Source organism: Phalacrocorax carbo, chromosome 6 (assembly GCF_963921805.1).
Source record: "Phalacrocorax carbo chromosome 6, bPhaCar2.1, whole genome shotgun sequence".
Classification (NCBI taxonomy): domain Eukaryota; kingdom Metazoa; phylum Chordata; class Aves; order Suliformes; family Phalacrocoracidae; genus Phalacrocorax; species Phalacrocorax carbo.
Genome location: NC_087518.1, coordinates 857,119 through 885,114, shown reverse-complemented (window position 1 = coordinate 885,114; position 27,996 = coordinate 857,119). Strand labels below are relative to the sequence as shown.

Genomic DNA, 27,996 nt, shown 5'->3' with positions numbered 1-27,996 from the left:
CCAGGCTTTAACCAATAGGACTTTATTCTGTTGGTATCTTGACAAAAAAAACCCAAACCTGAGGTACAGTACAGAAGCGTGGTTTAAAATCTTCAAATTATGGTTTGATTTGTTGATGATGGTTAAATAACCAAGTTTGAGATTATTGTAAAGCAAAAGACATATGCATTCCACTACTCCTCTTCATCTTCAGGAAAGCACAGAGACTTTTGCATATCCAAGCACATTACTTTCAGGAAGATCTAAGCACCACCTCACTACCACCAGAAGGGCTAGCGTGCTGTCATTTAATGCTGAGAAGTCTACCAGCCCTTCCCCTCGCTTGAAACAAAGTTCTGGCTTTTGAAGGCACAGAGTATTTGTCCCCTGGCACAAAGGGTTTCACACCTCACCACGATGATGGCCTCTTCCTGTTCCTACTCAAGTGCTTGAAGTCTGACTACAGCATATCCAATTCAATTTGATCCCTGACCCAGAAAAGCAGGGTACAATTTCTGCAGCATCAAGGAGTAGTATAAGGCACAGTACTTTGCTATGCTCTTTACCTTAAATTTAAGGGAATGTCAATTAAGGCCGATTAGCAACATATTGTAGCCTCCCAGTAATAGTTCTAGAGTGCTCATAAAATTGGATAATTGTTGTTTCCCATGTTCGTGTCCAGTTTAGATAAAATCAGTTCATCCGCTTCAAAAAACATTGCAAATCAGGTATAGTGATCACTTGTTGCAGCTAGAACATTCACTGATGCATCACTGCTCGTTCTGCTGCCCCTCTGTAACGGCAGACACCCCTCCTTGGCCCTTGTTGACATCGCTGATACATGCCCACAGTCCGTCTACCGATTCCTTCCATAGCGTGACCTCAAAAACAGATCGGGGAGAAGTTTCAGCCTTAATACATTCTCAGTTTCCCATTTCCTCGCAACCATCACATCACTAGTTTGGTGACAGCCTACAGTTATGTAGAACAATGCTGCAACACTTGACTTCTCTATCAAGTTATTTGTTGCTGTATATCGAATAATCATCTGTGGTACAAGGAGAGTATGTGAATTCTGTTGTTAGTACTCTGCAAAATAAAGTTAAGCCTGCATTTCTAATCTCCAATAAGGACTACAAATGCAACCAAGTAGTTTGCCAAGAGTTAGGGTCTTCCTCCCCTTTTGATAAGTCAAAAGAAAAAAAAAAAAATCACCATTGCAGCAAAGAATCTGCAACAGTCTTAACTTAAAGTGACAATAGCCTGTCTCACCCCAGCTCTTCTAAAAATACAGCATGCAGCAGTAAAAGCCAAGGCAGCAGTACTCACTTTATTGTCTCCTCCAGACACTGCAAGAATATTTGCAGTAATGGACCAACTCACGTGCCAGACAACATCATTGAACTTGTGCAGCAGCTTTGGCGACCATGAATTTCCAGAGGCATCATCACATGTCCAGATAAACACTCTGCCGTCCTACAAAAGCAAGCAGACCGAGGCGGTTGGAGCACTAGTTATAACACGGAAAAAACAACCTTGACTGCACTTACGGCTACACTTCCAAATCACAGCTCCCACATGAACCCTAGATGTGTTCACAGGCGTTTTTGCTCAATACAGCAAAGGGGCTCTTTTCTTACTGTAGTTAAAAGCAAGTCAGGAGTACGTCTTTCTGATGAGAAAAACCACATGCAAAAGGTGACTTGCAAACACCAGATAAAAGCTCCCAAAATCGATATATACATACATATATATAATATATATGTCAGCTGGGTTTTATCCTAGAATGGGATTTTGCTTTCCCGTCGCACAACAGCAAGTTAACAGCTTACTGAATAGCCTTCTTGCTATAAAAAAAAAGTATTTACAGAATTATTAGCAGCAAGAACACTGCAGCCAATAGGAAGGTTGAGGACATCAGAGCTGATTTAAGAATGCCAGTTATTAGAAAACAGTGTTTTTAGCTGGAAGTTCAGTGAATTTGATCCACTACAATACACCTTTAGTTTGAAGGTCTTCCTCACAGCAAGACCATCCTGCTTATGATTTTCAAGATACAAGACAGTCTCTGGTACAGAGCCACATGCTTCCACTGGGCTCCTGAGCTTGGGAGGAACAGGAATGAAAGGCTTTTATGCACAGACCCAGATACAGCCAAGGATTGCCAAAAGGACCTGTTACAGCAGTTCTGTCCTTGCTATTTGTTTACTTCCTTCCCCTTCCTCTAGTACATGGAAGCGAGGGCATCGAGAGCCTGCCTCTGTCACTCCAGGAGTAGCCTCACCTGTGAGCAGCTAGCAATGGTACTCGTCGGCAAACCTATGGATGGAGCCCAGGCCACATCTCGAACCCAGTCGCTGTGAGCCTCCAGCTTCTGCTCTTCTTTCCACTGACCATCTTCTTCCCTGAACACACATTTATACAGTCAGAAGGGTGGCAGCAGCTGCCAGTCATATTTCTCATCTCCTGTTCTGGAAGGCTTTGGCTTTGTAGCTTTCGGGCTCCTGGTTTACACAGACAATATAACATACAAGTGTTCCCCCCTCTTCTCCAAAAAGCTTTACAGCTTAAACTGACAAAAATTCCTTCCAGGGGACAGAAAGCAGCATAGGCAAAGAGTATTTGATCTTCAGTCACTGTACAGAAACCTGCTATTGTCCAAGTGACAGAGGTAATCAAAGACAATTAGAAAGCCACTTTCCAAGGTAAGATTAAACAGGGCTGACACAAAGGGCTATAACCACGTGGAAGATGGCACTTCTCTACGTTGTTTCCATTTCTAAAGCACTTCTCTGAAACAGTAATTCACAGATGAAAGCACAGAGGTGCTGAAAATATTACTTGACATGCCAACAGGGATATTCACAGACTATAAAGGATATCCAGTTTTGTAAGTTCTTAAGTCTGGCAACAGAGCACTTACTTCCAGATCTTGACGAGGTTGTCACAGCCTCCAGATGCAAATCTTTTGATGTAGTTTGGCTTTTGACCAGATGGTTGTTCTATAAGGCTTCCTGGTACGACGGCAGGAGCCCAGCTAACGGCATTGCAGCCAATCTATTTAATGAAAAAATACCATTATTAAAAATTGCTTACTTTAAATAAAATAAATAAAAGCTGCTGAGGGGGCAAAGGACACCTAGCCTATTCTATAGCAGGGGGGCAGAATAAGCCCATCTTTGGAAAATAGGAGTCTTGCACAATGCTGGATGGATGTAGAATGAATAAGAAATCCAGATACAGTCTAGTATCAGTAAGGCACTTATTCAGAAAGCCTTAGGTAGCTAAGTAACCGGTTTATGTGCAAATACCATCTTGGATATGTAAACAGTGGAGACAGAGATACAAACTGAAAAGAGAAAAGACATATGCAGTTGCTAAGATCTAGGAATGCAGGAATAGTAGAAACATGAGGGTGCAGAGCCCAGTTTCCTTTTATTGAGAGCCACTGCCATTAGCTTATCAAGTTCTGCTTAAGCAAAAATCTCCACTGTTTTGGGAAAAACATGAGTCCTGCAGTCTTTCCAGCTTCAGTTTATTTCCAGTCACTTTGTACAGGTGTTCTTAGTACCAAAGCCATTTCCCACCAGGTAACTTTCAGCACCAGGTTTAATAATAATGTCTAATAAACAAGTATTATCAGTGCTGTTTAGTAACCTTCACGTGTCTTGTCTTCTGCTTCATTTTAGTGAGTACAAAGCACACCTTCCCACTCTGGATTAATTTACAACAAGTTATTCTCAATTCTGGAAAGTGTTCCATATGATTTAATTGTATGTCCGTATTTATCCAGTCTACAGGTTCTTTGAGGCATCAGCTCGGTGTTTATCTGTAGCTCCAAAGGAACAGACTTACTGTGTGTGCATTGCTGATCTTTTTGACTTCCCATTGCCCGTCACCCGTGTAGCTCAGTAACGAAATGGCCCCATCAGAGCTCCCGCAGGCCAGGATCAATCCGTAGTCATGCGGTGCCCAGCAGACAGAATTCACTGCGAAGGGTGAGACAGACCGTATTACAACACAGCGACTACCTAAAACTGACTAACCAAGTCACTGACTAGTCTTAGTGAAACAGTCACTGAAAGGGAGCAGCTCCGAAAGCTGAAGGAGCAAGAGTCTCAGCACTCCTGAACTTCAGCAAAGCCAGTCACTTAACATTGTTCACTGAAAGACAGAAAACTGCCTTTACTTTTGGCATCCTTGTAGAATGAGAGCACCAAAAGAGCACTCTTAACGAGTGATTAAAAACTCTGACTGTCCCCTGCAACAGCAAAGCTTATTGCTGGCTCTAGAACAAGAGCTGAACGGCAGGCACAGTATTTGAAGTCTAGAGGAGCAACATAACAAAGCTGGAGACTTCCCGGATCTGCATGTAGGAGGACCAGTCACCAGAAAAAGACAGTTCCTGTTGTAAAACAAAATGCAGCATGCTAAAATGCACCTTCTTCCTTTCTTCCCGTAGTGGATGCACACAGTTATTTCCCTCAAGGATTCAGCACCCTACCACCTTGGTTGTTGGAAAGCTGATTTATTTGTAGAACAGCTCCTACATAAACAATCGGGACAGGAGGCTACCCAGCAATATGACACTACACAAATGTTCCGTTCATGCTGAATACACTTACTATCTCTCCATTAATTTATCCCCATCTGTTTGATAGAGACTTTCTTCCCCAGCACCGACGGATTTATTCCAACCTTTCTGAATCCTCTCGTATCCCCGGTCTCGCTTCCCAGCTCCAGACCCCACATACCTGAGGAATCGTGCCCCGTGTACTCATATGTCTTTTCCCAAGTGCCATTTTCCTCCTTCCAGATAATAACCTTCCTGTCGTAGGAACAGGAAGCCAAGATATTTCCGTACATAGGATGAGCCCAGGCCACCTGCCACACAGGACCTTCATGCCTGCAAGAAACAAAGCTATTTGGAAAGGCTGAGCGAGCCCCATTCCAGCCGCGGCTGCTTCACTGCTATCGCGATTGTAAATCAGCGTTCTGAGTGATTAGTGCAGTGACCTGTTAAACGGGAGTAATGCCAGGATAAGAGACAGCACACAGCACTGTCAGACAAAGCCCTTGCAGTTGAAAACAGCTCCAAACATCTATCCTTGTATTAGCAATTACGATTTTGAGTTTACTTCTTAAAAATTTGAGGTGTCAAGTATTTAATGAATGAAAAAGTGCCAGTGTTACTTCTAACCGGCTCTGTCCCCCCTCACAGACTGAGGGGAAGTTTAGCAACAACCAGCCATGGTAATTATTACCTTGGTGGGATTTACTGCCTATCTTAAGCTAGCAAGAGGCAAAATGGCAAGACTAAAGACTCCCACAGATTAAAATCTTCTGTTTAGAAAGAGACACTTTACCCTCTCAGGTCCGCAATGAGGATTTGCCCTCCGTTCCGAACATCAAAGATTTTCACGGATCTGTCTGAAGAACAGGTCGCTAACCGAGTGCCGTAGTAATCCATCTGAGCATCATGCTGCAAGGCGACGGAAAAGCTGCTGTCAGCGCCTCCTAGTTCAGCTTTGTTAACAAATCTTATAACAGTTTAAAGGTCGCTGGAAGAGTTCTGAGCAGGTGACCGAGTCCCAGCGTGGCAGGTTAAAAAGTATTTTTAAAGGAAAGAAATGAAACCATCCTCTGAAAGTCATTATTTCTCCAACTAACCACACAAATGTTACGCAGATGTAACTGAGGGAATTCAGAGCAGTGACACACAGCATTTTCGGGAGAGGATGGGAAATCGGTGCCACTGACTGCAAAGTCTTGACCAGTTATGTATTTTTGTTAATATGTGAGGTGGATGTAAGCATACCAACCTCTCTTGCTTATGTCTGAAGCGTCATTATCTAACTGGGCTCCTCGCTTCTACCAGTTACCCTGAGACGCTTCCTCCTACCCGCACTTACACATCTGCTCCCGGAAACATCCGCATAAAGGAAAGTCTGTTTAATCTGCTGAAGTTCTGTACCACTTAGCACACACGTACGTGTTCTTTCATAGAAACGAGCCTAGGCACGAAAATTAGTGTTTTACATCATTCCTCCTTCCCCCGGGCAGGCAGGCCGCGCTCCGGGCCCGGCGGGCAGAGCCGCGGGGCAGCTCCGTCAGGGCCCGGCGGTGCCTTCGCAAGGAGCGGCGGCCCCAGCACACTTACGATCATGTCCTCGTGGGAGGTGTCCACGGTGTTAATGACCGAGACCTGCGGGGAGAAGGAGGAGAAGGGGGGTGAAGCACGCCGCGCCGCAAGGCCCGGAGCTGCCCCGGCAGCGGAGGGCGGCCAGCCTGCCTCACGGCGGGCCAGCTCCGGCCCCGCAGCCCCCAGGCCGCCCCCGCCCGGCGCGAACCCCCCAGGCCCCGGGCGCGGACGGGGCTGCCGGTACGCTGCAGCCGGGCGAGCTGCACCGTGTGCCGGGGCTCCCCGGACCGGGAGGCCCAGCCCGCTGCGCCCGGGCCGGGCGCCGGGCACACCCCGGCCCTCCACCGCGCTGCCCCCGCCGCCCCCCCACCGGCTCCCATGGGCGCCGCGGAGCTGGACGGTCGCCCCCGCCCCGGACCTACCATGGCGGCGGCAGCAGCGGGCCCGGCGGCGAGCGGCCCGGCCTGACCTCCGGCCGCGCTCCTCAGACGTGGCACGGCGGTCCCACACACAAACGGCCCCGCCGCGCCGCGCGCCCCGCCCGCCTGCGCGCTGAGGTTCCGCCGGCGCCGAGGTTCCGGGGGGGGGAGGCGTTGGGACCCGCGAGCGCTGCCCTCGCTCCGCCGGCAGCGGGACGGGGCCTCCGCACTCCGGCGACTGCCACCGGGCGCTCCGCGAGGACCCGCCGCGGCGTGCGGGGCTCTGCCCCGGTCCTCCCTGGTGGTCCGCTCCCGCCCGCGGCGCCCGGACCAGCACCTGTGGCTGCCTCGACCCTTCCCCGAGTGTCAGCCCACAGCCACCGAGCGGGGCCCGGGCGAAGAGCGGGGGTCGGCCCTGGCCCGCCCCGGCGGCGGCGGGCGCCGGCCGAGCACCGAGAAACAACCGGGCGCCGCCGCGGGCCCCGCCCCGCTGCCGCCGCGGGTCCCCTGGAGGCCGCCGCCGCACCCCGTCCCGCCCCGCCGCCTCGGGGGGGCGCCCGCCCGGCCGGCGGCGCTGAGGGCAGCGGGCGGACGGCGGCGGCGGCGCGACCCCGGCCCCCGCGCCCGCCGCCATCTTCCCGCGCAGCCCCGCCGCCGCCATGGCCAGCGTCTCCTACCACATCTCCAGCCTGCTGGAGAAGATGACCTCCACGGACAAGGACTTCAGGTGCGGGACGCGGTACGGGGCGGGCAGGGCCGTGCGGACAGCGGCCGCCCGGGACGGCGCCCGGTGGGGGGCTGCGCGGCGGGGGGCTTCCCGCGGGGGAGTGGGGGGCGCTGCGTGCTGGGGGTCCCTCCCTCGGGATCCCCCTCGCACCGGGGGGGCCCTTCCCACGGGGTCCCCTGCGCACCGGGGGGGCTCTTCCCATGGGAGGCCCTTCCCATGGGATCCCCCTCGCACCAGGGGACCCTCTGCGTCAGGAGCGGGCAGGGTGGCCCTGACCCTGCTGATGGGAAAGCCTGACTGAAGGTGGGCTGGGTGTTTCTACATCAGACGAATTAATCAGGTTTATTGACAATATTTCAGGCCAGCGGTGTTGTTCTGGCTGGGGGAGGCTGTGCGGAAACCACCAGCGTTCCCCTCCCTCACCTAGATTGCTGCGTAGTGGAAGGGGGAATAAAAGCCTTAACAGCTAGACTTCAAGTTTTTATTTGTTTTGCAAATGAGGAACATTGTAGCAAAAATGCTGACGTACTTCTTTGTTTTTCCGCTAGAAGGTTACATGGTCAGTGCAATAAAAAGGCTGAGAGACACCAGCCCAAGCAGCCATGTCACCCGGTGATGGATGCTGCAGATATTGGCTGTGCTCAGGTTGCTTTAAGAACTATTTCTGTGCCATTGGAAAATATGCCGCCTGAACACGACTGAGATTCTTGTATTTGCTTTGTTTATGTCGGCAGAAAAAAAAGTGACATCTTTTTAGGGTGGAGCCAGTGGCTTGGTATTTAATAAAAAATTGCTAAAACTAACAAATATGAAAGATTTCACCCATGAGCGTATCATTCTCTCAGTATCAGCCTGGAAGGTAATGTTTCTGCCAGACTTGATGTTATGAGGTCTTTTAGCAGAGAGGGGTTAGTAATATCCTAAAAGTAGGTTGATTTTTGCAGAGGCTGTTGAGTTTTTCCTGCTGTTAAAATAGGTACATTTTAAAGAAGTCAGTGATGGAATGGTTGCACAGTTTATTCAGAGAATTTATGGTTAATACTCCAAAAAAGATGTGGCCAACACGGGGCATGTGTCACGTTATAGGGATATTCCAGGGCCGTCTCTTCCCAGCACATGGTCAACGTGAGCCCGTTGCCTGTCTTCAGTGGCACGACCAGTTATAGGACCAGGTTTCACGTGCTTCCCTCTCATAAATGGATCCGTGTGCCCGTTTCCGAGGCCCTGTGGGCAGGACAGCAGAAGGTAGAGAGTCAAAAGCTGGATGTGGTGCCACGGAAGACTCTGCTCAGCCTGTGGCCATAATTGGTCATGCTTGTTCTACGCAGACGTTGAACTGCAAGTGCAGCTTAATAGCTCTTGCAGAATCAAAACCAGATTGCGTGTTGTTAACGTTCTAGGTCAGAGTCCCTCTGTTGTCCTCGTTTTGGGTTTCAGGCTGGTGATCTAACACCACAGCACTCCCTCGTCCCAGAGGTACCAAGGTGCTGCTCAGGAGCAGGCTCGCAGATTGGCGGCATGAATGCTGCCCTGGTACGTGAGGGCTCTTACATGCTGAATGGATTACATCAGAGCCTAATTTAAAATTGAGGTGTCATTTGGTAAACGAGAGGGAAGAGCTTCTCTGTGGTTCCTTTAAGACATCCATCCCAGTGCTGGGGCTAACATTAGAAAGGAGCTAATACACGATAACCACACTTAAATTTCTCAGAAGCTCAGACTTCTATACTAGCATCTTTTATGTTTCCAGCTCCCAGGAAAATAGATACTTTCCGGAACTTCTCAATATCCATTTTGACATTGTCCTTGACAGAAAATTATACTGACTAACAGTCAGCTGGGATTTTGTTTTTCCTTCTGAGCTGGAATGATGGGTACTGGCTTGGTTTTGCTCGTGGGAGAAAAAAGTGCAATCAGAAATGTTCCTTTGTGCAAAACATTATCTTACATTGTTAATCGAGTGAGTATAATTAATTGGGCAGTGGATAAGGATTGAAGAGCAGATAAGTGCTTCTTAAAGGGACACCAGAGAATCAGAAGTAGGAACTGGGGTGGTCAAAGTTGCCCATATCCTGGAAAAAAGTAGCTTTTGAAGAAGTGTTTTCAGCAATGGAAGCTGTGGCAGAGGTGTAGCAGCTGCGATTTGTTTTGGACCCCAGTGATAAAAAAGACTCACACACCATTGACAGCATTGCATCCATCACCAGTGATGCCTCAGCGTAGCAAGTTGTTTAGTGTCTTTTCTCTAGAACAGAAACAAAAGACCAACCCAAAACTTTGGGAGGGAGTTAAGCAAGGAAGGAGGATGAGAGCGGATAACACAACTGTTTGGATTAGTAAGGGCTTCCAGGAGCAGAAGGATACAAACAAACTGGCTGGGCTGAACAATAGCAATCTACATATAGCCTAGGGAACTTCTAAGGTACAGTTTGTGTGGAGTCATGACTTCATTTTTCATTTTTGAGCTTGATAACTTGATTCCCTTCTCCATGTGTGGGATCATACTATCAGTGCTAAAAAAGCCACAAAGAACACAGCCAGGTGCGTTCTTAGACCCTAGACTGGTTTTCCGAGGCCTGGCAATTGGTGAAAAAAACTACCATGATTTTTTTCTAGCATCATTAACTATCTTTATTTAGTCACAGAAAAAAGATACACAAACTGGGTGCCAATTTTAGGCTTTTAGTTTACCCCATCTCTGTTATGTATTTAAGGAGAGGAGGTATATTTCTTATTTTCACAGATTCCTTAGCTAAAGCCTTTTCACTGCTACCTCTACCAGAGTTTTCCACTTGCAGGACAGTAATAATTCTTTGTACCTTATTGCGCAGGACAGTGTAAATGGTGGTAAGTTACTCGGGAAGTGTTTCATACAGCACTCGTCGTCAAGTTTCGTTGTCCGAAGTGATGCAAAGGCGATGCGTTTATGTCTGTATATCAGCCACTCCACTTCTGTATGTTCTTTCAGGTTTATGGCCACCAACGACCTGATGATGGAACTGCAGAAAGATTCGATAAAACTAGATGAAGACAGCGAGAAAAAAGTTGTGAAAATGCTTTTGAAATTGCTGGAGGACAAAAATGGAGAAGTACAGAACCTCGCTGTCAAGTGGTAAGAGCCTCAGCAGTAATTACATCTTCCTTGGCAATAATGAAGCTGTCACAGACTGCAGAGAGTGCGTTAGAGGGGAGCCTGGCCCTGCAGCATCGGCACCTTCCTCAAACCTCCCTTTGCAGGGGCTTTCCTGCCCGTGCTGGGCACAGCAGTCTCTTTCTCTGTTGATATTGAGGAAGAGTGAGCACACGGATACCTTTGTAGAAGTGTTAGGTAATTTTGGAATTAGTTCAGTGTTTATATTATGAATCTTACCATAATAAAAGTAGCATGCCTAAGATTTTATTTCTTCAGAGAGAAGCTGAGCTTAAGATTTGGGTCATCAAGTTCCTCTCCTTTCTCAGGCTTTGAAATCCAGTGCTGAATCTCCCAGTGGTCCTGTCTTTGATAGAGGTGGTACTAAATGTGTATAGCCCTTCCAAACTGGCATCGGAATTTCAGGTCCGAATCTGGCTCTTCAAGGGCAATTTCATTAGAGTTTATAATGCGCTTGGGTTTTTTCCCTGCTTTAACTCCAAGTGTAGCCTGTGCTGTTGCTTTGCCCTTGACCGCTTCCATGCTTTTTTAATCCAAATGAAAAAGGCAGAAGGTTCCTTTAATACTGAACCAACTGATGAAGTGATGTTACTGCTGACATGTTCTTTCCTGTCTCTTTGCCCCAGCGTGTCTAAATGGGAGTGTTCGTTCTAGAAATGAAATTGAATGGGTCAGTTTACGCACAGGGCTCCAGAAAGGTGGGCCATTTAAAGACAGCTTTGGGTTCCTGTATTTTTTCCTACTGTGGATCTTATTCATACTCCCTTCTTTTTAACTACATATTGCTTCTATCCCTGTACTTCCCCTGTGACCTTTGGCCCTTTCTGATTCCCACTGTCCTGACTTGGTCTGGCCCTCTTCCTGTCTCTGTCTGCTTTGGGTTTGTTTATTTTTTTTTTTAAAGCAAAATGGTTGGGCACTTTTCAGCGTCCACATTTCTTTGCCTGGTTATCTGTGGTTGCATTAGGCATAAGTCCGTACTCGTTACGATCTCTAATTCATCCAGAATGTGATAATGAGAAGGCCTCAAGATGGAACCGGTAATATTTCTTTTTTGTACTTAAGGAGGTATTTAAAGCAGTTAACGTCCAGTCAGTTATTCCCAGCCAGGTGGCAGGGATCCCTTAGAAGGAGGAATGTGATGGTTTGAAGGACAGTGGCAGTTGGATTAGGCCCAAGCGTGGATCTGTGCAGACCGCATCAGGATTCAGGAGTAAGTTGGAAAACTACTGAGAGGTCTTGCAGTTGATTTTATCATCTAGAACCATGATCTTATTTCTTCAGACGAATGCTGAAATCACATTTCACACCCAAAAATCTCACAAATTTGAAATCCATGCAAAAACTTGCTCTGTTTCTGTGATTATTTTTTTTTTCCAGATTAGGCGAGTTCCTTAGCTTCTCTGTGCCTCAGTGTCTCTGCCTGTAAAACAGGGATAACCATCGGTTCTTTTCTGTGTGTTGAAGTGTGAGATTGAACACTATCTGGACGTGCACAAAGCTTATTATTATTTAGTATTTCTTTTCTAGTTCTTGTATTTCAGAGTAGCTACTCAGACTGTAAACAGCCGTTATTGTCCCAATTATTGAACTTAGGAACAGTCTAATATACAGCAGGCTGCGTGTGAGTTAGCTTTGTGTACTCTGGGAAATGCTGCGCATACAGCGTTTGTTAAGCATGCTGTCGGGTGATTCTGGTGTGCCAGCAGGGAGATAACTACCTGTGCATAGGTGTTCCGTACAGTTTGCATTACTGGAGCTATGCCAAAAGGAAGAGAGAAAAAGAAGACAGAAGATGCATTTTTGTACCAGGATTTTATAAACTCTGTCCAGCGATAAATGTTGTAGAGCACTAGTACTATGTCTTCTTGTACAAGCTCTTAAGAAAATGTAAATCATCAAGGCCAATGTTTTGACAGTGCTCTTCAGCTCCCACTGCAGTCAGGGATTTTTACCAGTGACTGTCGGGAGCAGAACCTCTTCTGCCTGTAAGCTTCAGTGAAAGAAGGGTATGCTGAAAGCCCTACAGGTCTCTCTGTCTCTTTTTGTACTCTGTAGGCAATTGGTAGCCTTTCCTTTTGAGCCCTGTGGACATGTCGCATCGATGGTGGTCCCCAGGGATCAGTGGCTTTGCCCCAGCATTATGCAGCATAGGGAGCCCTAGCATGCTCTAGTCCCTCTGCTCAGGCCCAAACCCTCCAAAGGCGCTTCTATATCCGGGCATGAAGAATTGCCTAGTGGTGTTAACCTGCAGGCTTGGGCCCCTGTTCTTCATCTGGGCAGACCATTCGGTGGGAGAGGAGGAGTGGCATAGCCGCGGGGGCCTGGGGCATGGATCGCTGCCGCTGGTGGGTCATGGGGCCGTGGGCACGCTCACTCCGCCTGCAGAAAAGTGGTGTGTTGTTACGGTTGAGGCTGGGCTCAAAGCGTTTTCTGTGGATGTTCACTAAAACAAGAAGATGGAACTTTCTATTCAGTATCAAGTTTCCACTCATCTGTGTTTGCTTCTTTTGAAAATTCTAACCACCAGATTTTCTGTCTGTGAAACAGCAATTTCTTAGTAAGGGATACAGACTATTCAGGGAAAAAATGCATTTTGAATTTATTACCTTAATTCAAAGAGTTACGTGCGGCTGGTCAGGGATGGAAAGCCGTGACATGACCTGCTGAAATACAGTTAATACTTCACATTTTAGCTAGTTACCTTGTAAAGATACAAAAATAAATAGTTGCAAACAAATGCCGACAAACACTGTATGTACAATTTGGAATACAAACTTACCAGCAGGAAACACAGGTTATTAACAGAAAGTTTTTCTAATATAATAATTTCTAAAAAATGCAGGGGAAAGAGAGTGGTCTTCCCTCGGTTGTAATTCTGAGCCTTGGCTCAGGTAGAGGTTTTCACATGCGTGGCAGAGGGCAACAGGCAGCTAATTTTTTCTGAAAACCCACTTGGGGTTTCCTCCTGAAAGTCAGTTTTTGATGGTTGTTTTGGTTTTTCTTTCCAAAATCTGACTGTAGATTTGACCATTACACTGTGTAACATGCGTGCTTTGGTTCAAATTAATTGTGTCGTAATTTCTGAGCTGCTCCTTTGAGTAAGATATTAACTGGCCTCACATTTGCAGTAGTTGATGTGAAGTGTCCTCCTACAAATCTGATCTAAAATTCACTGAAGTCTGGTAGAGAGTTAACTGAGGCAACAATCCAGGGTATGTAATCCTAGGGACATGACATGCTGCAAGACATCGGTACTCGATACTGATGTTTTGGTAATATTTGCACTTAGGGCTGAGCTGTCTTTAAGGAGGAGTGAGCCTGAGCATCCCTTTTGATGGTGGAAAACACCCCTCTTCCCATTCATTCTTACTGGCCTCTCCTCCCGCAGTCTGGGCCCGCTGGTTGGCAAAGTGAAGGAGTACCAGGTGGAAACCATCGTGGATACGCTGTGTACAAACATGTTATCCGACAAGGAACAGCTGCGGGATATCTCCAGCATTGGACTGAAAACAGTCATCTCCGAGCTGCCACCAGCTTCTACAGGTAAATTGTCTGTCCCTGTTTCTCAGACTGAGGCAATTGGGAGTCACAGCCTCTGGGAAACAGAGGAAAACGTGTACTGCAGGGCCTAAAAGTTACAGATTCCTTATTTACCTGCTAGAGGACTAGTAATGAAGTAATGAGGAGAGATAGAAGAAGTTGAGACACCGAGGTAATTAAAGATGGGATGAAATGAAAACTTGAGCTGGTGACCCTGAGGGTACTTTAGTCTGAAACTGCATCTGAGTTCTTGGGGAAATCCATTTTTGTTTACAGCAATCCTAAAGCATTCCGTGTGCGTCAAGGTATTGCTGTGCGGGCAGTCTTGCAGGGCTGTTGGTCTCCACATCAGCAATGCCACTGCCCTGCGCGGTCTCAGCAGTGCCAGCACTGCACCACCTCCTGTCCACAGCCTGGCTGGACTGAGTCTTCCAGCTGCCACCGCTACCCTGGCTGCTTCTCCTGCGTTCGGAACTACGTGTCCCAGAAATGCGGCAGCTATTCAGGAGACACCTGAGGCTCCCAGAGATTTCAGTTTCCTCTGCAGCCACGTATCTGTTGTTCCTTCACGGCGGGTGGCCGTGGCACTGCTGCCAGGCGGCTGGATTTTAGGTTGGGAGGAGAACTAGAATTAGTGTGCAAATACTTGCTGAACTCGTCTTCCAATTTCTGCAAAATGTTAAGCTCTTGTGAGCCGTCTTTTCAGAACTCTTTAACATACGTCACATGAACTGAAACTGAGGGTAGCAACAGATAAGTCGCCTCCTTCAGGGTCGGGATTGACACTGCGTGGGTAGAAGGCAGGAGAAGCAGTGTGGGTCTGCTGCAAAATGGAGGGGTTGGACATACCCTCCTGTGCTTTCTTCACCCTAAGCCCCGCTCCATGTGGTTGCTGTTGCTGTAGTGTTGTCCAGAGCAAAGGGAAGGTTTGAAATAGTAGTCCAAGAAACAGCCTGTGCCTGAGGCAGGCTCCTTTCTCAGTGTTGTACGGCAGTTAACGATGCTCCAAGGACATTCCACTTCTGCTTTGTCTCTGTTGCATCACGGAGGCTGTTCAGAATGGCGTGGGAAGCAATTGTCCCTTCCTTTGAAAGATTTCTGGAATTTGAAGCTGCTTATGCTTTGCGCTGAACCAGCTGAGAAAAAGCCACAACCAAAACTGGTGTTGGGACAGCACACCCCAGCATGAAGGCTAAACTTGTATCTAGACATTGATCTGTAGGAGGCTGAGATTCTAGACTGTGGCTGTAATCTCAACAGCTTCTTGAACCTGGGTTATATATTATTTTGTGACAGATTTGTCTAGTTCTACCCTTGAATTTCATCGTGGAGCTGAGAAACAGTTTCTGTCAAGACTGCTATTCCTATGGAAAAAGCCTCAATATGTTGAAACTGACCATTTTCAAGTTAAAAACGGGGAAAATAGCCATGCCAGAACCTTCCCACCCATCCCTGCTCCCTGCATTGCACGGGCCTGGGAGCTGCTTGTGAGACAGCCAGGCCATTTTAGGGTAAAAGACAGTCTCCAAGAAGAGAAGTTTCTTCCAAATAGTTAACGCGTCATACCGCAGAGGGAGATACCTCGCTGTTTGCAGTGTGTGTCCACCATCCCAGGCAAAAGCTAGTTGACTCCTTTCTCGTTAGGTCTCCCAGCAGTGGTTTCTTTTTTTTTTTTTTTGTTTTAAATGCAGGAGGGATTAAATGGTTCATACCAGTAAAAAGACTTCTTTATAACTGACAGTGGGGAAAAATCTCTCTCTTGCAGGCTCCACTATGACAGCAAATGTGTGCAAAAAGATCACGGCCCAGCTGACAGGAGCCATTGGCAAGCAGGAGGATGTATCTGTGCAGCTGGAGGCTCTTGACATCCTGTCAGATATGCTGAGCAGGTACCAAAGGGTTTCCTTCTGGCAGCTGTGTACGGCGGGGGGCTGCATATGTGTTTGCTTTTGATTTCTGTATTTCCCTAATCCTACTACGAGGACTTAAAAATGAAGGATTTGGGTTGCTTGCCACTGGGGAATATCTCAGCAGAGCAGATTCCCAGCAGAGATGAGAGATGACATGCTGAGCCCTTCAGTGCTTGGGAATAGCAGTAATTGGTGATGGGTCCCACAGAGGCTCAGTTCAAACAAATGCAGGGAGGGAGAGGGCAAATTAGAGAAGTTTATTTTAGCCCTGTGATCTGATCACACACGCGTTTTTTTTTCCTGGCTGCCTCTTTCTCTCGTTACATAAGTCAGAGTGACAGTGTCATATGTCAACTGCATGCAGGAAATTATTGACAAATCCCCAGGTCATCCAGAAGGACACAGTCAGAATCAAGGTCCTCCATGATGGAGACGAATAACCTCTCCCTGTGTTACACAGAATGAGTCGGTGTTCGGACCAAAACGCCAAACCCTCCCTTTTCCTCTCTCTCCCCACCACATGCATGGAGTCTTCATAGCTGAAGGATTTTTACATTTTTTGCTGACAAGGCGGCTTTTCCTCTGAGGCTTTGACTTTCAACTTCTGTCTTGTGCTGTTGGTTGCAGACTAGGGGGAACACTCTACTCTTTCCATTCCTCCATTCTGAACTGCCTCCTTCCCCAGCTGACAAGCCCCAGGCTGGCAGTACGTAAAAGGGCCATCATTGCCTTGGGTCATCTTGTCTTGACCTGCAGCGGAAACATCTTCTCAGAGCTCACAGAGCATCTGCTTGCTGAGCTGAAGAGGAATGAGTCTACTTCTACTACCAGGACGTACATTCAGTGTGTCGCTGGCATCAGTAGGCAGGCTGGACACCGCATAGGTAGGACGAGTAGCTTGAAATGACGCTGGGAAACATGCATGTGTTTTAGAGCAGCTCCTTTTAGTGGTAAAAGAAGTGTGCTCACTCTCTTTCTAACATATTAGTGGCTTGTGCTTCCTGATTCCCTCTGTGGTCCTGACCTGGCTCTCTGATCTCCACTTGGAAGGGAGGAGACACCAGAGTAACGCTCTGGTTGCCCTTCTGTAGTGATTTCATCTCAAGGTCTTGCAGCGCTTCCCTGGTCTGAATTAACACCTCTGCAAATTAGGTCAGTGGATTCACCCCATTTTAAATGAGAGGAGAAATAGAGAGCAGCATGTTGTATTACTTGTCTAAAAGTCGTGCCAGAGCTGCAGTCAGGTCCTGGAAGATTTCTAATCACAGCTCTTTCCATGGCTGAAACGCCAGCAAGGGGCTGAAGACAGGGAGCAGGGGGTCATCTGCTGAAAGTCCCTGCAAGGCTGGAGCACAAGGTCCAGGGGAGGAATGCTCTGCCAGGCACACGAAGGAAGCGGCAGATGGCTGAACCGGTAGCTGCTTGGATGAATGAAGGCTGGAATGATTTTTCACTGCTGCTTACTTTGTCTTTCCCAGGAGAACATCTGGAGAAGATAATTCCTCTGATTGTTCAGTACTGTAACGTGGAAGATGACGAGCTGAGAGAGTACTGCTTTCAGGCCTTTGAGTCTTTCGTGAGAAGGTGTGTGCCTTTGAGGAACAACTGTGTACCATCCTGTGCATCAGTGTCCTCTAGTGTAAATACCTATACATTCAGCATCCAGGGTCGAGTACCTTCCTATACGCATTCCTGTTGGGAAAGGCAGTTCACAAATGAAATCCCTTCTTTACATGTAGAGCTGGGCTTGAGTTATGAGCTCTCTTACTTCAACGTGTGAGAGTGCGTTTCTGGATTGGTTCTGGGGGAGCGGGAGTTTTACTTGTCCTTGGTGCATTCCTCAGCAAGAGGGAACTGCCTCGCTCCTCATGCGTGGAGGGAGTGGGAGGCAGGAAGGGGGGCTCAGGCAGAAGAGCTGCAGCTCAGCAGCTCTCCTGTTGTTTGATCAAACGTTTACTGCATGAAGGGAGGGTTCCACCAGGTAGTGAAGGCAATGGTTTTTTCCTTACAGAAATCCTCCCCAGGGGAATGTGGTCTTGCTTTGTGCACAGCAGGAAGGAGCGGCTCTGGTTTAACTCATGTTAACAAAATGTTCATGTAGTCTGCGAAGCATTTTGGGATCCTTTTGAGATGAATAATGTTATTTGGGTATTTAAAATTGCTTAGTCTTTAATTTACTAACTCTTGGGATTTTTGTCTGTTGTGATAGGTGCCCAAAGGAAATTGACCCTCACATCCCTAATGTGATGGGGTTATGTTTGAAGTACATCACCTTTGACCCAAACTACAACTATGATAATGAGGAGGAGGAAGAGGAGGAGATGATGGAAACTGAAAATGGGGAGGATGAAGAGCAAGGTGCCTGCTTGTGAGGATGATTGTGCTCGGCAGAACACTGGGTTGACATTTCTCCCCTTCCTGCTTTCTCACCCCCTGTGGCGCTACTTTTCAGATCTGTTTCAAGACAGTCAGCTCTTTTAAATGGGTTATTTCACTTTACCAGTGGTAATAATATAGCTGCATGTGCAAGGTTCCAGCAGTAACTCCGAGTTTGTTAGTTTTACTTCTTTCTGACAAAGTCTCAGGTCTCTGCCTGCCTTAGGCGACAGTGAAAACACTGAAATTTGACCTCTGAACTAGCTTAGTGGAGAGTTAGGCCAAGGAAGCACTGTTACAGGCAGATCTAGAAATGTGCTTACTGCATCTACTGGGGTATTGCGCCGTGTTACCCTTTTTAGCCAGGCAGCAGCCAGCACTTGTAGCTTACTCTGGTTAGAAAAGGAATCGGAACTCTTTGATGTGGTCTCACTTACTTACAAGGCTGGACGAACTCCTGTTCTCCCTGGTCGCAGGAGAGGTCAGGCAAGGAAGCAGCACTTCAGGCTGTCGCAGCCAGCGCCCCTGCCGGGGTTTGTCAGAACCAAGCTGCTTTGTCAGGCTGCAGCTTTTTCTTGTTTTCTGTGTTGCTTCCTCTTATCTCTCTGCCTGCTGGGCTGTTTTCCACACATACGCACTGTTCCCGAGCACAACAGCCAGCCAGAGCTCGTCTTTGCAGTCACCGAGAGGCTGCAGAGCTGGTACTTCTGCACTTGTGCCCCTCTTTGTGAGACGCTGGTTGCTTTTTTTTTCCCCTTTTTTCAGGAAGAGGTATGTGCTTAACTGCTATTTTAAATGAAAGCCTGCAATTTTGATGTAATGGTTTCAAGGCAACTTAACTCAGCCTGCAAACATAGTAGCCATGCAATTATATTTTTACTATAAGGTAGCTATTTTTACTACTTTTTAGCAGAAGAGAGCAAAGCTACCAGCCTGAACACTCAGAAGTGCCACCATTAAAAACATCTTGGTCCACCACTAAAAAGTCTTGGTCATCAGTGAAAGCAATCTGATACTGTCTTCAGAAGAGACCTTTCACTTATTTTCTGAATCGTGTTTACTCTGAGGTGGGTGTTGAGCCTTGGTCAGATAGGAGGGGTTAATGCCTGTTAGCTGTGGACAACATTTCACCATGTCTCTGTTTATAGTTGCACACAGTGTGGCAGCTAAGAGCAGAAGTTAGAACAAGATCCCTGGAAGAAAGGCATTTTTGTTTACTTTCATACTAATTGGAGTAAGATCCTGGCTGGCTTTCTGGAGAATATCTTACGTGTTCTGCCAGTAGCATAGTAAATTGTTAAGCTGTTTTGTGCCATTCAGGAATTGCTAAGACAAATATTTACATATTTCTGGTTTTAAAATCTGGGAACCTCATTCTCCCTTCGAAACAAAAGCCTTGATGCCTGAGCTGAAGTGGCCAGTAGGGGTACGGTTTATTCTCCATCAGCTCTTACTTGGAACAGAATAATCTGACGCAGGGCAGCCCTGGTAATATTGGCAGCATATTGGCTGGAAATGACGTCTGTGGGACGGGCTATTCTGGACAGTTTCATGTTCCCAGGTGTGTGTGAGTTACTGGCATCTCTTTGATGAGCTGGATGGGGAAGCTCTGAGGAACAAGTGATCCTCTAGCTCCAGTTTTCTTGTAACGGTGCACCTTGTTTTCCCTTGTCTTCTTTCCAGAAAGCGATGATGAGTACAGCGATGATGATGACATCAGCTGGAAAGTCCGCAGGTCTGCAGCGAAGTGCCTGGAGGCCATTGTCAGCAGCAGGCATGATCTCCTTCAGGACTTCTACAAAACTCTTTCCCCGGTCTTGATAAGCAGATTCAAAGAGAGGGAGGAGAACGTCAAAGCTGACATCTTCAGTGTTTATATCTCCTTGCTGAAGCAAACGCTGCCCATTCAGAGCTGGCTGCATACTTCAGATGCCTCTGGCAAAGATGATATTCCCCTGACAATGCTTCAGAACCAGGTGTGCGATGGGATGGCGGGCTGGATTAAATCGGAAAGCAATGAAGTACATGCCATGCCACCGATTAATATGCCTAGTAGTGAAGCTTGAGAACACAGCTAGCTGAAGGAGCCCTTGGGCATGCCGCCAGAGGGGACCAAATCCTGAGGGCTGACCCTTTACTGTTTGTCTCCCACCATTCCCAGGGCGAGAGCGCCGAACCAGTGCAGGAGCACTGAGGTGAACCTGCATTGCCCCCCTCCGCTAGCCTCTGGCACGTGCGAAACTGTATGAGGCAGGTCAGCCTTCGGGTGAGGTGTCAGTCTGTTGCCTGACGGTTACTCCAGCTGCTGCTCGGAGCGGCCACTGAACACATCGTGGCAGAAGCATACCAGAGCAAGCCACTGGAAGCTCAGTAAGGTTTGGATCTGGTCAGCAGGTGTATGAGAGCATGCAACTCAGTTCATTGTGGGAAAATGGACAGCGGCTTCCAGGGTAGCTTGCTGCGGTGGTGCACGCAGGCTGCACATCACTGCTGATCAGACAAACAATAGTGGAAGCAATTTTTCTGACACACTGCTTTAATTCAGAAATATGCTGCAGTAATTACAGTCAGAATAATTTAGCCACGCGTGCTGATCGGCCTGCCCCAGGATCTTTGCTAACGCTGTGGTCCACACGTGCCGTTTTAGAAGACAAAAGAAATGTAGGAAATAACCATGTAGTTATAGAGTAGCATGACCGTGAGAGCAGCTTTTTCTGGCTGATGTTACTGCTGACTGGTAAGTCCCTGAAGCAGGAGGGATGAAAATCCCTGCCAAAATATAATTACATCACTGATTAATCATATGTACAAGATACTTATTTCAATAACTTGCTCCTCAGCCCTGTGATTTGTTTTTTGACTTCACTGGAACACCGGCAGGGCATCCAAGTGTAAATGTAGTGATGGGACTAGATCCTATACAGTAGAGCAGGAAGGAATCGTAGAATTCTAAACTCTGTTAGCAGTGTGTCCTGGTCTGACACGCTGCTTCTGTGTTAGGGGATAACACCAGCTTCGGGAAGGGCTGCTTAGGAGTCTGTTCATAGAATATGGAAAAGAAGAATATAGTCCCCTCCGGGTCTTCTCTTCGTGTATCTTTTCTTCACGTGCACTGTCCTGTAGTCTGTCCCAGTCCGTTCTCCTCCGGTGAGCAGGTGCACTGCTCCTTGCTGCCTCCCTGTGAGTGGCTCAGCTGAGCAAGCTGCTTTGGTCGCGCAGCTCTGTGCGCTGGAAGCTGGCATCACTGATGTGTTTCCTTCTGGTTTTCGTTTCCAAACTGCAGGTCCCCAACATCGTGAAGGCCTTGCACAAGCAGCTCAAAGAAAAGAGCATCAAATCAAGACAGGGTTGTTTCAGCCTCCTGACAGAACTGGCCAATGTTCTTCCCGGTTGCCTGGCAGCTCACATCCCTGCACTAGTCCCTGGTAAACTCTTCTGTGGTCTGGGGGTGAAGGAGCAGGGCTGGATCAATCCATTCCTGACATGTATGCTCCTTGCCTGCGTGTTCCAGGTGTATTCCCGTATATTATCTCTGCTCAGCATCAGGACATACACATGAAGTTCTGCTCCATGTTGATGTGCTGAGCAGCTCCCAGATCAGTCCTGGTTTCTGTCTACCACTGCAGCCCAGGATAAGAAAATCAAGTTTGTTTCTACAGTGCCCTGAAGAGATGCTTTTAGGAGGGCCTGTTCCAGCCTCCTTTGAAACTCGCTGGGATTATGCTGCTAGCCTGCTGAGACACAAGTGACATTTTCTTTTACAAAATGTAGTGGCCTTTTTAAAAATTATTTGTATCGACTGTTTCATTTGCACTGCCACGTTTCTCTCTGAGCCTTCCTGCCTATAGGTTCACGAAGCATCCCACACTGCTGAAAGGCTCGTGATACTACGGTCCTGCCTTTGCTTTTGGTGTGACCGTACAGTAAATAAAAAACAAGTCTCCTGTTTTGTCTCTGGGCGTGATCCTTGCGCCTCCCTCTTATGAATTAATAGATTGGAAAAAACCATTCAAACCAAGAGTCGGGTATGACTCCAGGGGTGGCAAACAGAATTGTTGTAAATGTTTCTCATTAAGTCTTCTGGGAAGCATAAATATGTGCCACAGAAATCGGACTTGGAAGTACCTCCCTTCTACAAAGGCAGTCCATCTTTAATGGTCCACACTTATGTTCCAAACAGTATTAACAGAAGTTGTAAAAACAAGATAAACATAAGAGCCTCTGCTTCTTTGCTTTTTTTTTTTTTTTTAAAGACTTCCCACAGAATTATGAAGGAATAACTCCGGAAGGGGCATTCCTGCTGCCTGGAATGCCTGGCGCTGAGACTAAGCTTTCTCAGTCTTAATGCCGCGCCATTTTGTCATACTTACTTGCACTTGACTAACCATCCCTTCTCATCTCAGCCCAGGATGACTTTTTGAATTAACTTTTTAAAAAGTTTTCGTAGCCAGCCATCCAGGGCTGCCACAAAGAGCAGTTTTGTCTGAATTGCCACTTCCTGGAAAGCGGCAGCACAGTAAGGAGAGTAGCTCTCTTTAATGGCATGTGTCTTCTGGGTGGGGAGAGGAAAGAAAGAAGACAGATTCTGATTGTGTCCATTTTTTGAGGGGGAAGCGGGTTTGATAAAGACCACTTGATGAAATAAGACAGCAATCATTCTTGTCTCTTCTGCACAGGTATTGTTTTCTCCTTGGCCGATAAATCCAGCTCCTCCAACATGAGGATTGATACACTGTCTTTCCTTCATGTTCTTCTCTGCAACCACCAGCCGGAGGTGTTTCATCCTCATATCAAAAGCTTGCTACCTCCTGTGGTGACCTGTATTGGAGACCCCTTTTATAAGATCACTTCAGAAGCTCTGCTGGTTACTCAGCAACTTGTGAAAGTTATCAGGCCTTTGGACAAACCTTGCACTTTTGATGCCAAGCCCTATGTGAAGGACCTTTTTCCTGGTACTCTGAAGCGACTGAAGGCAGCTGACATAGACCAGGAGGTGAAAGAGCGCGCTATCTCCTGCATGGGACAAATCATTTACAACCTGGGAGACCATTTAAGCACTGACCTCCAGCCAACCTTGAAGATATTTCTGGAGAGGCTCAAAAATGAAATCACCAGATTGACAACAGTCAAAGCGTTAACCTTAATTGCTAGTTCTCCACTTAAAATAGATTTAAGACCCATTCTAGGGGAAGGTTTCCCCATTCTAGCTTCCTTCTTGAGAAAGAATCAACGTGCCTTGAAACTGAGCACTCTGACTGCTCTGGACATCCTGGTGAAGAACTACAGTGACAGCCTCAAGCCTGCCATGATAGAGTCCGTCCTAACGGAGCTCCCCGCTCTAATTACTGAGAATGACATGCATGTTTCCCAGGTGGCTACCACGTTCCTTACTACATTAGCTAAGGCTTATCCATCCTGCGTCTCTAAGATCAGCGGTTCAGTTCTGGCTGAAATCTTTCAGCTTGTCCACTCGCCTTTGCTCCAGGGAGGGGCGCTGAACGCTATCATAGACTTCTTCCAGGCTCTGGTTCTGACAAAGACGCCCACCATGGGTTACTCGGAGCTGATGAGGCAGCTGACCGCGCCTGTTCACTCCTCGGGTTCCGCCGGGGCCTCAGTGACGCTGCACAAACAGGCGTATTACTCTGTCGCCAAGTGCGTGGCAGCCCTGTCCTCAGCCTGCCCGAAGGAAGCCCCTGCCATAGCGAACCAGTTTATCCAGGACGTGAAAAACCCCAAGTCCAGCTCTGCTGTTAAAGTGCTAGCTTTCCTCTCGCTGGCAGAGATGGGGCGCACCATGAACCTCAGTGCTCAGAGAGAGCTCAAAACTGTCATCCTGGAAGCGTTTGCTTCCCCCAGCGAAGAGGTGAAATCCGCTGCTTCCTACGCACTGGGGAACATCAGTGTTGGCAACCTTAAGGAGTATCTTCCCTTCATGCTGAAAGAGATCGGAAGCCAGCCCAAGAGACAGTACCTCCTGCTGCACTCTCTAAAAGAAGTCATCAGCTCCTCCCCAACCGATGGGCTCAAACCGTACGTGGAGGATATTTGGGCTCTGCTTTTCAAGCACTGTGAGTGCACAGAGGAAGGGACGCGCAATGTGGTGGCGGAATGCTTGGGGAAGCTGACTTTGGTGAATCCCGCTGAGCTGCTGCCCCGGCTGAAGAAACAGCTGTCATCAGGTAATGGGGAGGGTAATGGTGAGAGTGGGGAAGTGCCTTGTTTTGCTGGAAAGTCCTCTTGTAAACTGCTGGTGGGTTCAGCGGGGAGCAAAGCCAGTCCACAGAGGCGAGAAGGGAACAAGAGGGATCTCTGCAAGGCGGGATCAGAGGCGCACTGGGTTGCACAGGGTGCAGGAGAGTGTTAGGAACAGGGACCGCGCTTGGAGGCTTTGCTGGGGCAGGAACTAAACAAGGAGGATAAGACAAATCCTCTGTTCTGTTACCTCTTGAATGCATGTGTAATGAAACCAAGAGCAGAATATGCACTTCAAAATTACAGCAATGATTTTGTCTCTTGATCTTCCACTGTTTTTTCTTTCCACCTTCATCACAGGCTCTCCACACGCCCGGAGCACGGTGGTAACTGCAGTCAAATTCACAATTGCAGACCAGCCTCAGCCTATTGATGCTCTCCTGAAAGGCTGCATAGGTAAGCTAGCACAAATAGCAGCGTGAGCTGGGGACACGAGACGTGTTAGGCGTCACCAGCAGCTCGGGGAATTTTCACACCTATGTGAACCTCATCTAATCCACTTAGTTGTCATCTTGTGTTTCTCTGCTATTGGGATTATAGAGCAACACTGCCATGTGAGTCCTTGTTAAACGCTCCGATACCTTGCTCTTGCCATGTTCCATTGGTGGCGGAGTTTTTTTAGGGAGTATAAATTTCTTCTGCATTTGAACTTATGATTCAAGCATCTCACAACAAGGATCTTGTGTAATATAACCTACATTAAAAGGCTCTTATATCTAGGCAGCCTGCATCTCAGATCTGTTGTATAAAACTGGGCCTCCTGTTTCAGAGAAGTCTGAGCAGATGAGAGCTGAGCAAGAAAAAAAACCAAACCCAACTTCCTTGAGTACCAAAGCTGCTGATTTGACTTTAGGATGAGGTAGCTAGAATCGTGCGGTTTTTTTTCATGCCCAAATGCACAAAAGTCGTGTTTCTTCCATCTGCTATATCCCAAAAAAAGGAGGGAAAGCATCTCTAACGTCTCTCTTAGGCTGCGCCTCTGGAGTTATTTTAGTACAGGTGCTTTCGTAACTAGGCTCCTTGAAATACATGTGACATACTTCTAGAATACTTTTAAAACACTGCAGCAGGACTGACTGGTGTGATCTTACCCCACAGGTGACTTCTTAAAAACTCTTCAGGATCCAGACCTGAACGTTCGACGTGTGGCTTTAGCCATGTTTAATTCTGCTGCTCACAACAAACCTTCTTTAATCCGAGATTTACTGAACGCGGTTCTGCCCAGCCTGTATAACGAAACGAAGGTCAGAAGGGAGCTCATCCGGGAGGTACGTCATTAGCTCAGCTTGGGTGCAGTACGGCAGTGACTCGGCGCGTGCGAAGCTGTCACCCTGTCTCCTGTCAGGTGACAGCTGTATTTTTCCCCTTGTTCAAGGTAGAAATGGGGCCATTCAAGCACACAGTGGATGATGGCCTTGACGTGAGGAAGGCTGCTTTTGAATGCATGTATACGCTGCTGGAAAGCTGCCTTGACCGACTGGATATCTACGAGTACCTGAACCACGTGGAGGATGGGCTGAAGGATCACTACGACATTCGGGTACGTGCTGTGCCTTAACCGCCGGAGGGCGGTGACCTCACTGGTGTTCCTTGTTCCCGGGGGGCCTGGCCTTGAACTGAGCTGGTGTGTCACCACAGCACAGAGTGCCCTGCAGCCGCTGCAGCCTTCCAGCTGGCATTGTCTAGCTCTAGTTTGACCGTGGTGGCCTTGAAAATGCAGCCCTGGTGCAGCTGGTTTTATAGGAATTTTACTTCAGCCTAAAGTAAGTTGCTTCTGCCTTTCAGTTTACGATTGTCCCTTGCTTGGCGTGGCCAGTGACACTATATTAAAAAAAATAATCATTGCGATTGTTGATGGCCCCGTGGCTTAATAGGAAGCGCTACATCCTTTTCATGCTACTACTTGATTTACCTCCGCTTAGATGTGGGTGCAGGAATGGCACCATCCCTGTGCTGAGCGCCGCCGTTTCTCTCCAAGGCTGTCGGCCCCTTACAGACGCCCGCACGCAGGGCACCCCGCGCACCTGGGACCCGCCAGGCCGCTCGTGTACATTGGCTGCCAGCGGGGCCTTTCTGATACGACCAGAGCTCTTAGGAAGCCCCCCACGGTATGGGTACAGCACAGCCCCACAGGGAGAACGGCCCCACGGGCTTCAGCAGAGAGGATCCACGCCCAAAGCCTGGGGGATCAGAGGGTGCAATGAGACAGCGCCCGTTTTGTCTTTCCTCCTTTGTCTAGATGCTGACTTTCATAATGCTGGCTCGGCTGTCCACGCTCTGTCCCAACGCCGTGCTGCAGCGGCTGGAGCGACTGATCGAGCCACTCCGGGCAACTTGCTCCACAAAGGTAAGACGAGGCAGTGTGTGACACGCTGTCGGCCGCCTCTCGCTGCTTCTGAGCAGCCTGCTCCCCACACTCCTCTGGTTAGAGAATGGTCTGCTTGCCTCTGTCTCTGCTGGCGTGCCCGATTCTTTGTGCTCCACTCCCTTTTCTAAATGCCAACTAAAACCGGCGCTCTGGATTTGCAGGTAAAAGCTGGTTCTGTGAAACAGGAGTTTGAGAAGCAGGATGAACTGAAGCGATCCGCCATGAGAGCAGTAGCTGCTCTCCTGACCATCCCTGAAGTAGAGAAAAGTCCAGTGATGGCTGAGTTTTCATCTCAGATCAGATCCAGTCCTGAAATGGCATCACTTTTTGAGAGCATTCAGAAAGATTCTGCTACCCTACCCACCTCAGAGTCGATGGACATGAGCTAAGAAGACCCACCTGTTCACCCCGCCACCTTCCTGCCCTCGCAACGCATTAACCGAGCGGAGCCGCCGCAGGCAGGCCGAGGAGGAACGCCATCGAGCGGGTCTCTGCTGCAACAGCCACTCGCAAGGCACGGGGCGCCAACAGGAGAAAACGGCTGGTTCCGGAGGCCTCGCTGAACTGCAGCGGGATGCGCGAGATGAGATAAGGGAGATGCGTCCTGACGCGGGGGAGGGGTCGGACAATGAGGATTCAGACTTTTTGGCAAGTTTTTAAGGTGCGTACAAAGCAATCAAAATTTACTGTGGTTCCATGAGAAATGGAAGCTACTGCCTGAAATATTTCCTTACTTCAGTACAAAGAAAAATAGTTTAAAACTGTTTTAACCACTGCACATGCACTTTCTACCCCAAATTGCCTGAAGAATGTATTTGTATATTGTTTCACTAAATAACATGGCTAAAAGCTAGAAGTCACGTCTTTGATTAGGGTTGAGCATCATAACCATAGGCCCTGGTTCGGAGAGGAGCCGTGTGCCAGCCCAGCTGCAGGAGCTGCGCGGGGCGGCCGTCACCCAGCGACCCAGGCCTCCCACCCGGTGCAGCTCACACCGGGCACCTGCAGCTTCAACTGCAAAACACCTCAACCAGCCGTCTTCCAGAAGGGTTACGCGATTGTTACAGCATCAAACCTTACACTAAGCTTTTCTTTGCATTTACCACTGGCTTATCTGTCCCCCTTG

The 27,996-nt window shown here is 48.1% G+C and overlaps 2 protein-coding genes across 3 annotated transcripts; one reads left to right on the top strand and one right to left on the bottom strand.

Moving 5' to 3' along the window:
- Positions 1-6: 6 nt before the first annotated feature.
- On the bottom strand, positions 7-6,690 carry SEC13 (SEC13 homolog, nuclear pore and COPII coat complex component). Its single transcript, XM_064453396.1, has 9 exons — positions 6,544-6,690; positions 6,140-6,184; positions 5,346-5,461; positions 4,734-4,885; positions 3,835-3,968; positions 2,903-3,036; positions 2,264-2,384; positions 1,309-1,455; positions 7-860 (listed from the first exon to the last, which is right to left on the bottom strand). Exons 1-9 carry the CDS (start codon positions 6,544-6,546, stop codon positions 750-752), a joined length of 963 nt encoding a protein of 320 aa, XP_064309466.1. The 5' UTR covers positions 6,547-6,690; the 3' UTR covers positions 7-749.
- Positions 6,691-7,011: 321 nt separating this feature from the next.
- LOC104049111 (cullin-associated NEDD8-dissociated protein 1) lies at positions 7,012-27,876 on the top strand. 2 transcript variants are annotated; one of them, XM_064453395.1, is made up of 15 exons: positions 7,012-7,267; positions 10,236-10,379; positions 13,810-13,964; positions 15,727-15,850; positions 16,499-16,755; positions 17,350-17,455; positions 18,081-18,229; positions 19,931-20,223; positions 21,531-21,672; positions 22,924-24,429; positions 24,803-24,898; positions 25,601-25,770; positions 25,878-26,042; positions 26,742-26,849; positions 27,032-27,876. In XM_064453395.1, the coding sequence occupies exons 1-15, from the start codon at positions 7,200-7,202 to the stop codon at positions 27,257-27,259; spliced, it is 3,711 nt and encodes a 1,236-aa protein (XP_064309465.1). In that variant the 5' UTR covers positions 7,012-7,199; the 3' UTR covers positions 27,260-27,876. The 2 variants fall into 2 exon arrangements, 1 of the variants encoding a protein (XP_064309465.1); XR_010373272.1 differs by lacking the exon at positions 27,032-27,876 and having other exon boundaries at positions 25,882-26,042.
- Positions 27,877-27,996: the final 120 nt, after the last annotated feature.

Bases quoted from the DNA above. Each gene is read 5' to 3' on its own strand.
- SEC13 (XM_064453396.1), bottom strand. The intron at 4,886-5,345 runs GTAAAGTGTCTC...TGTTTCTTGCAG, and splicing joins CTCATTGCGGACCTGAGAGG to GCATGAAGGTCCTGTGTGGC. The intron at 861-1,308 runs GTGAGTACTGCT...TCTGTTTTTGAG, and splicing joins TGTCTGGAGGAGACAATAAA to GTCACGCTATGGAAGGAATC.
- LOC104049111 (XM_064453395.1), top strand. From the start codon at position 7,200: ATGGCCAGCGTCTCCTACCACATCTCCAGCCTGCTGGAGAAGATGACC. The intron at 24,430-24,802 runs GTAATGGGGAGG...CCTTCATCACAG, and splicing joins GAAGAAACAGCTGTCATCAG to GCTCTCCACACGCCCGGAGC. The intron at 26,850-27,031 runs GTAAGACGAGGC...CTGGATTTGCAG, and splicing joins GGGCAACTTGCTCCACAAAG to GTAAAAGCTGGTTCTGTGAA.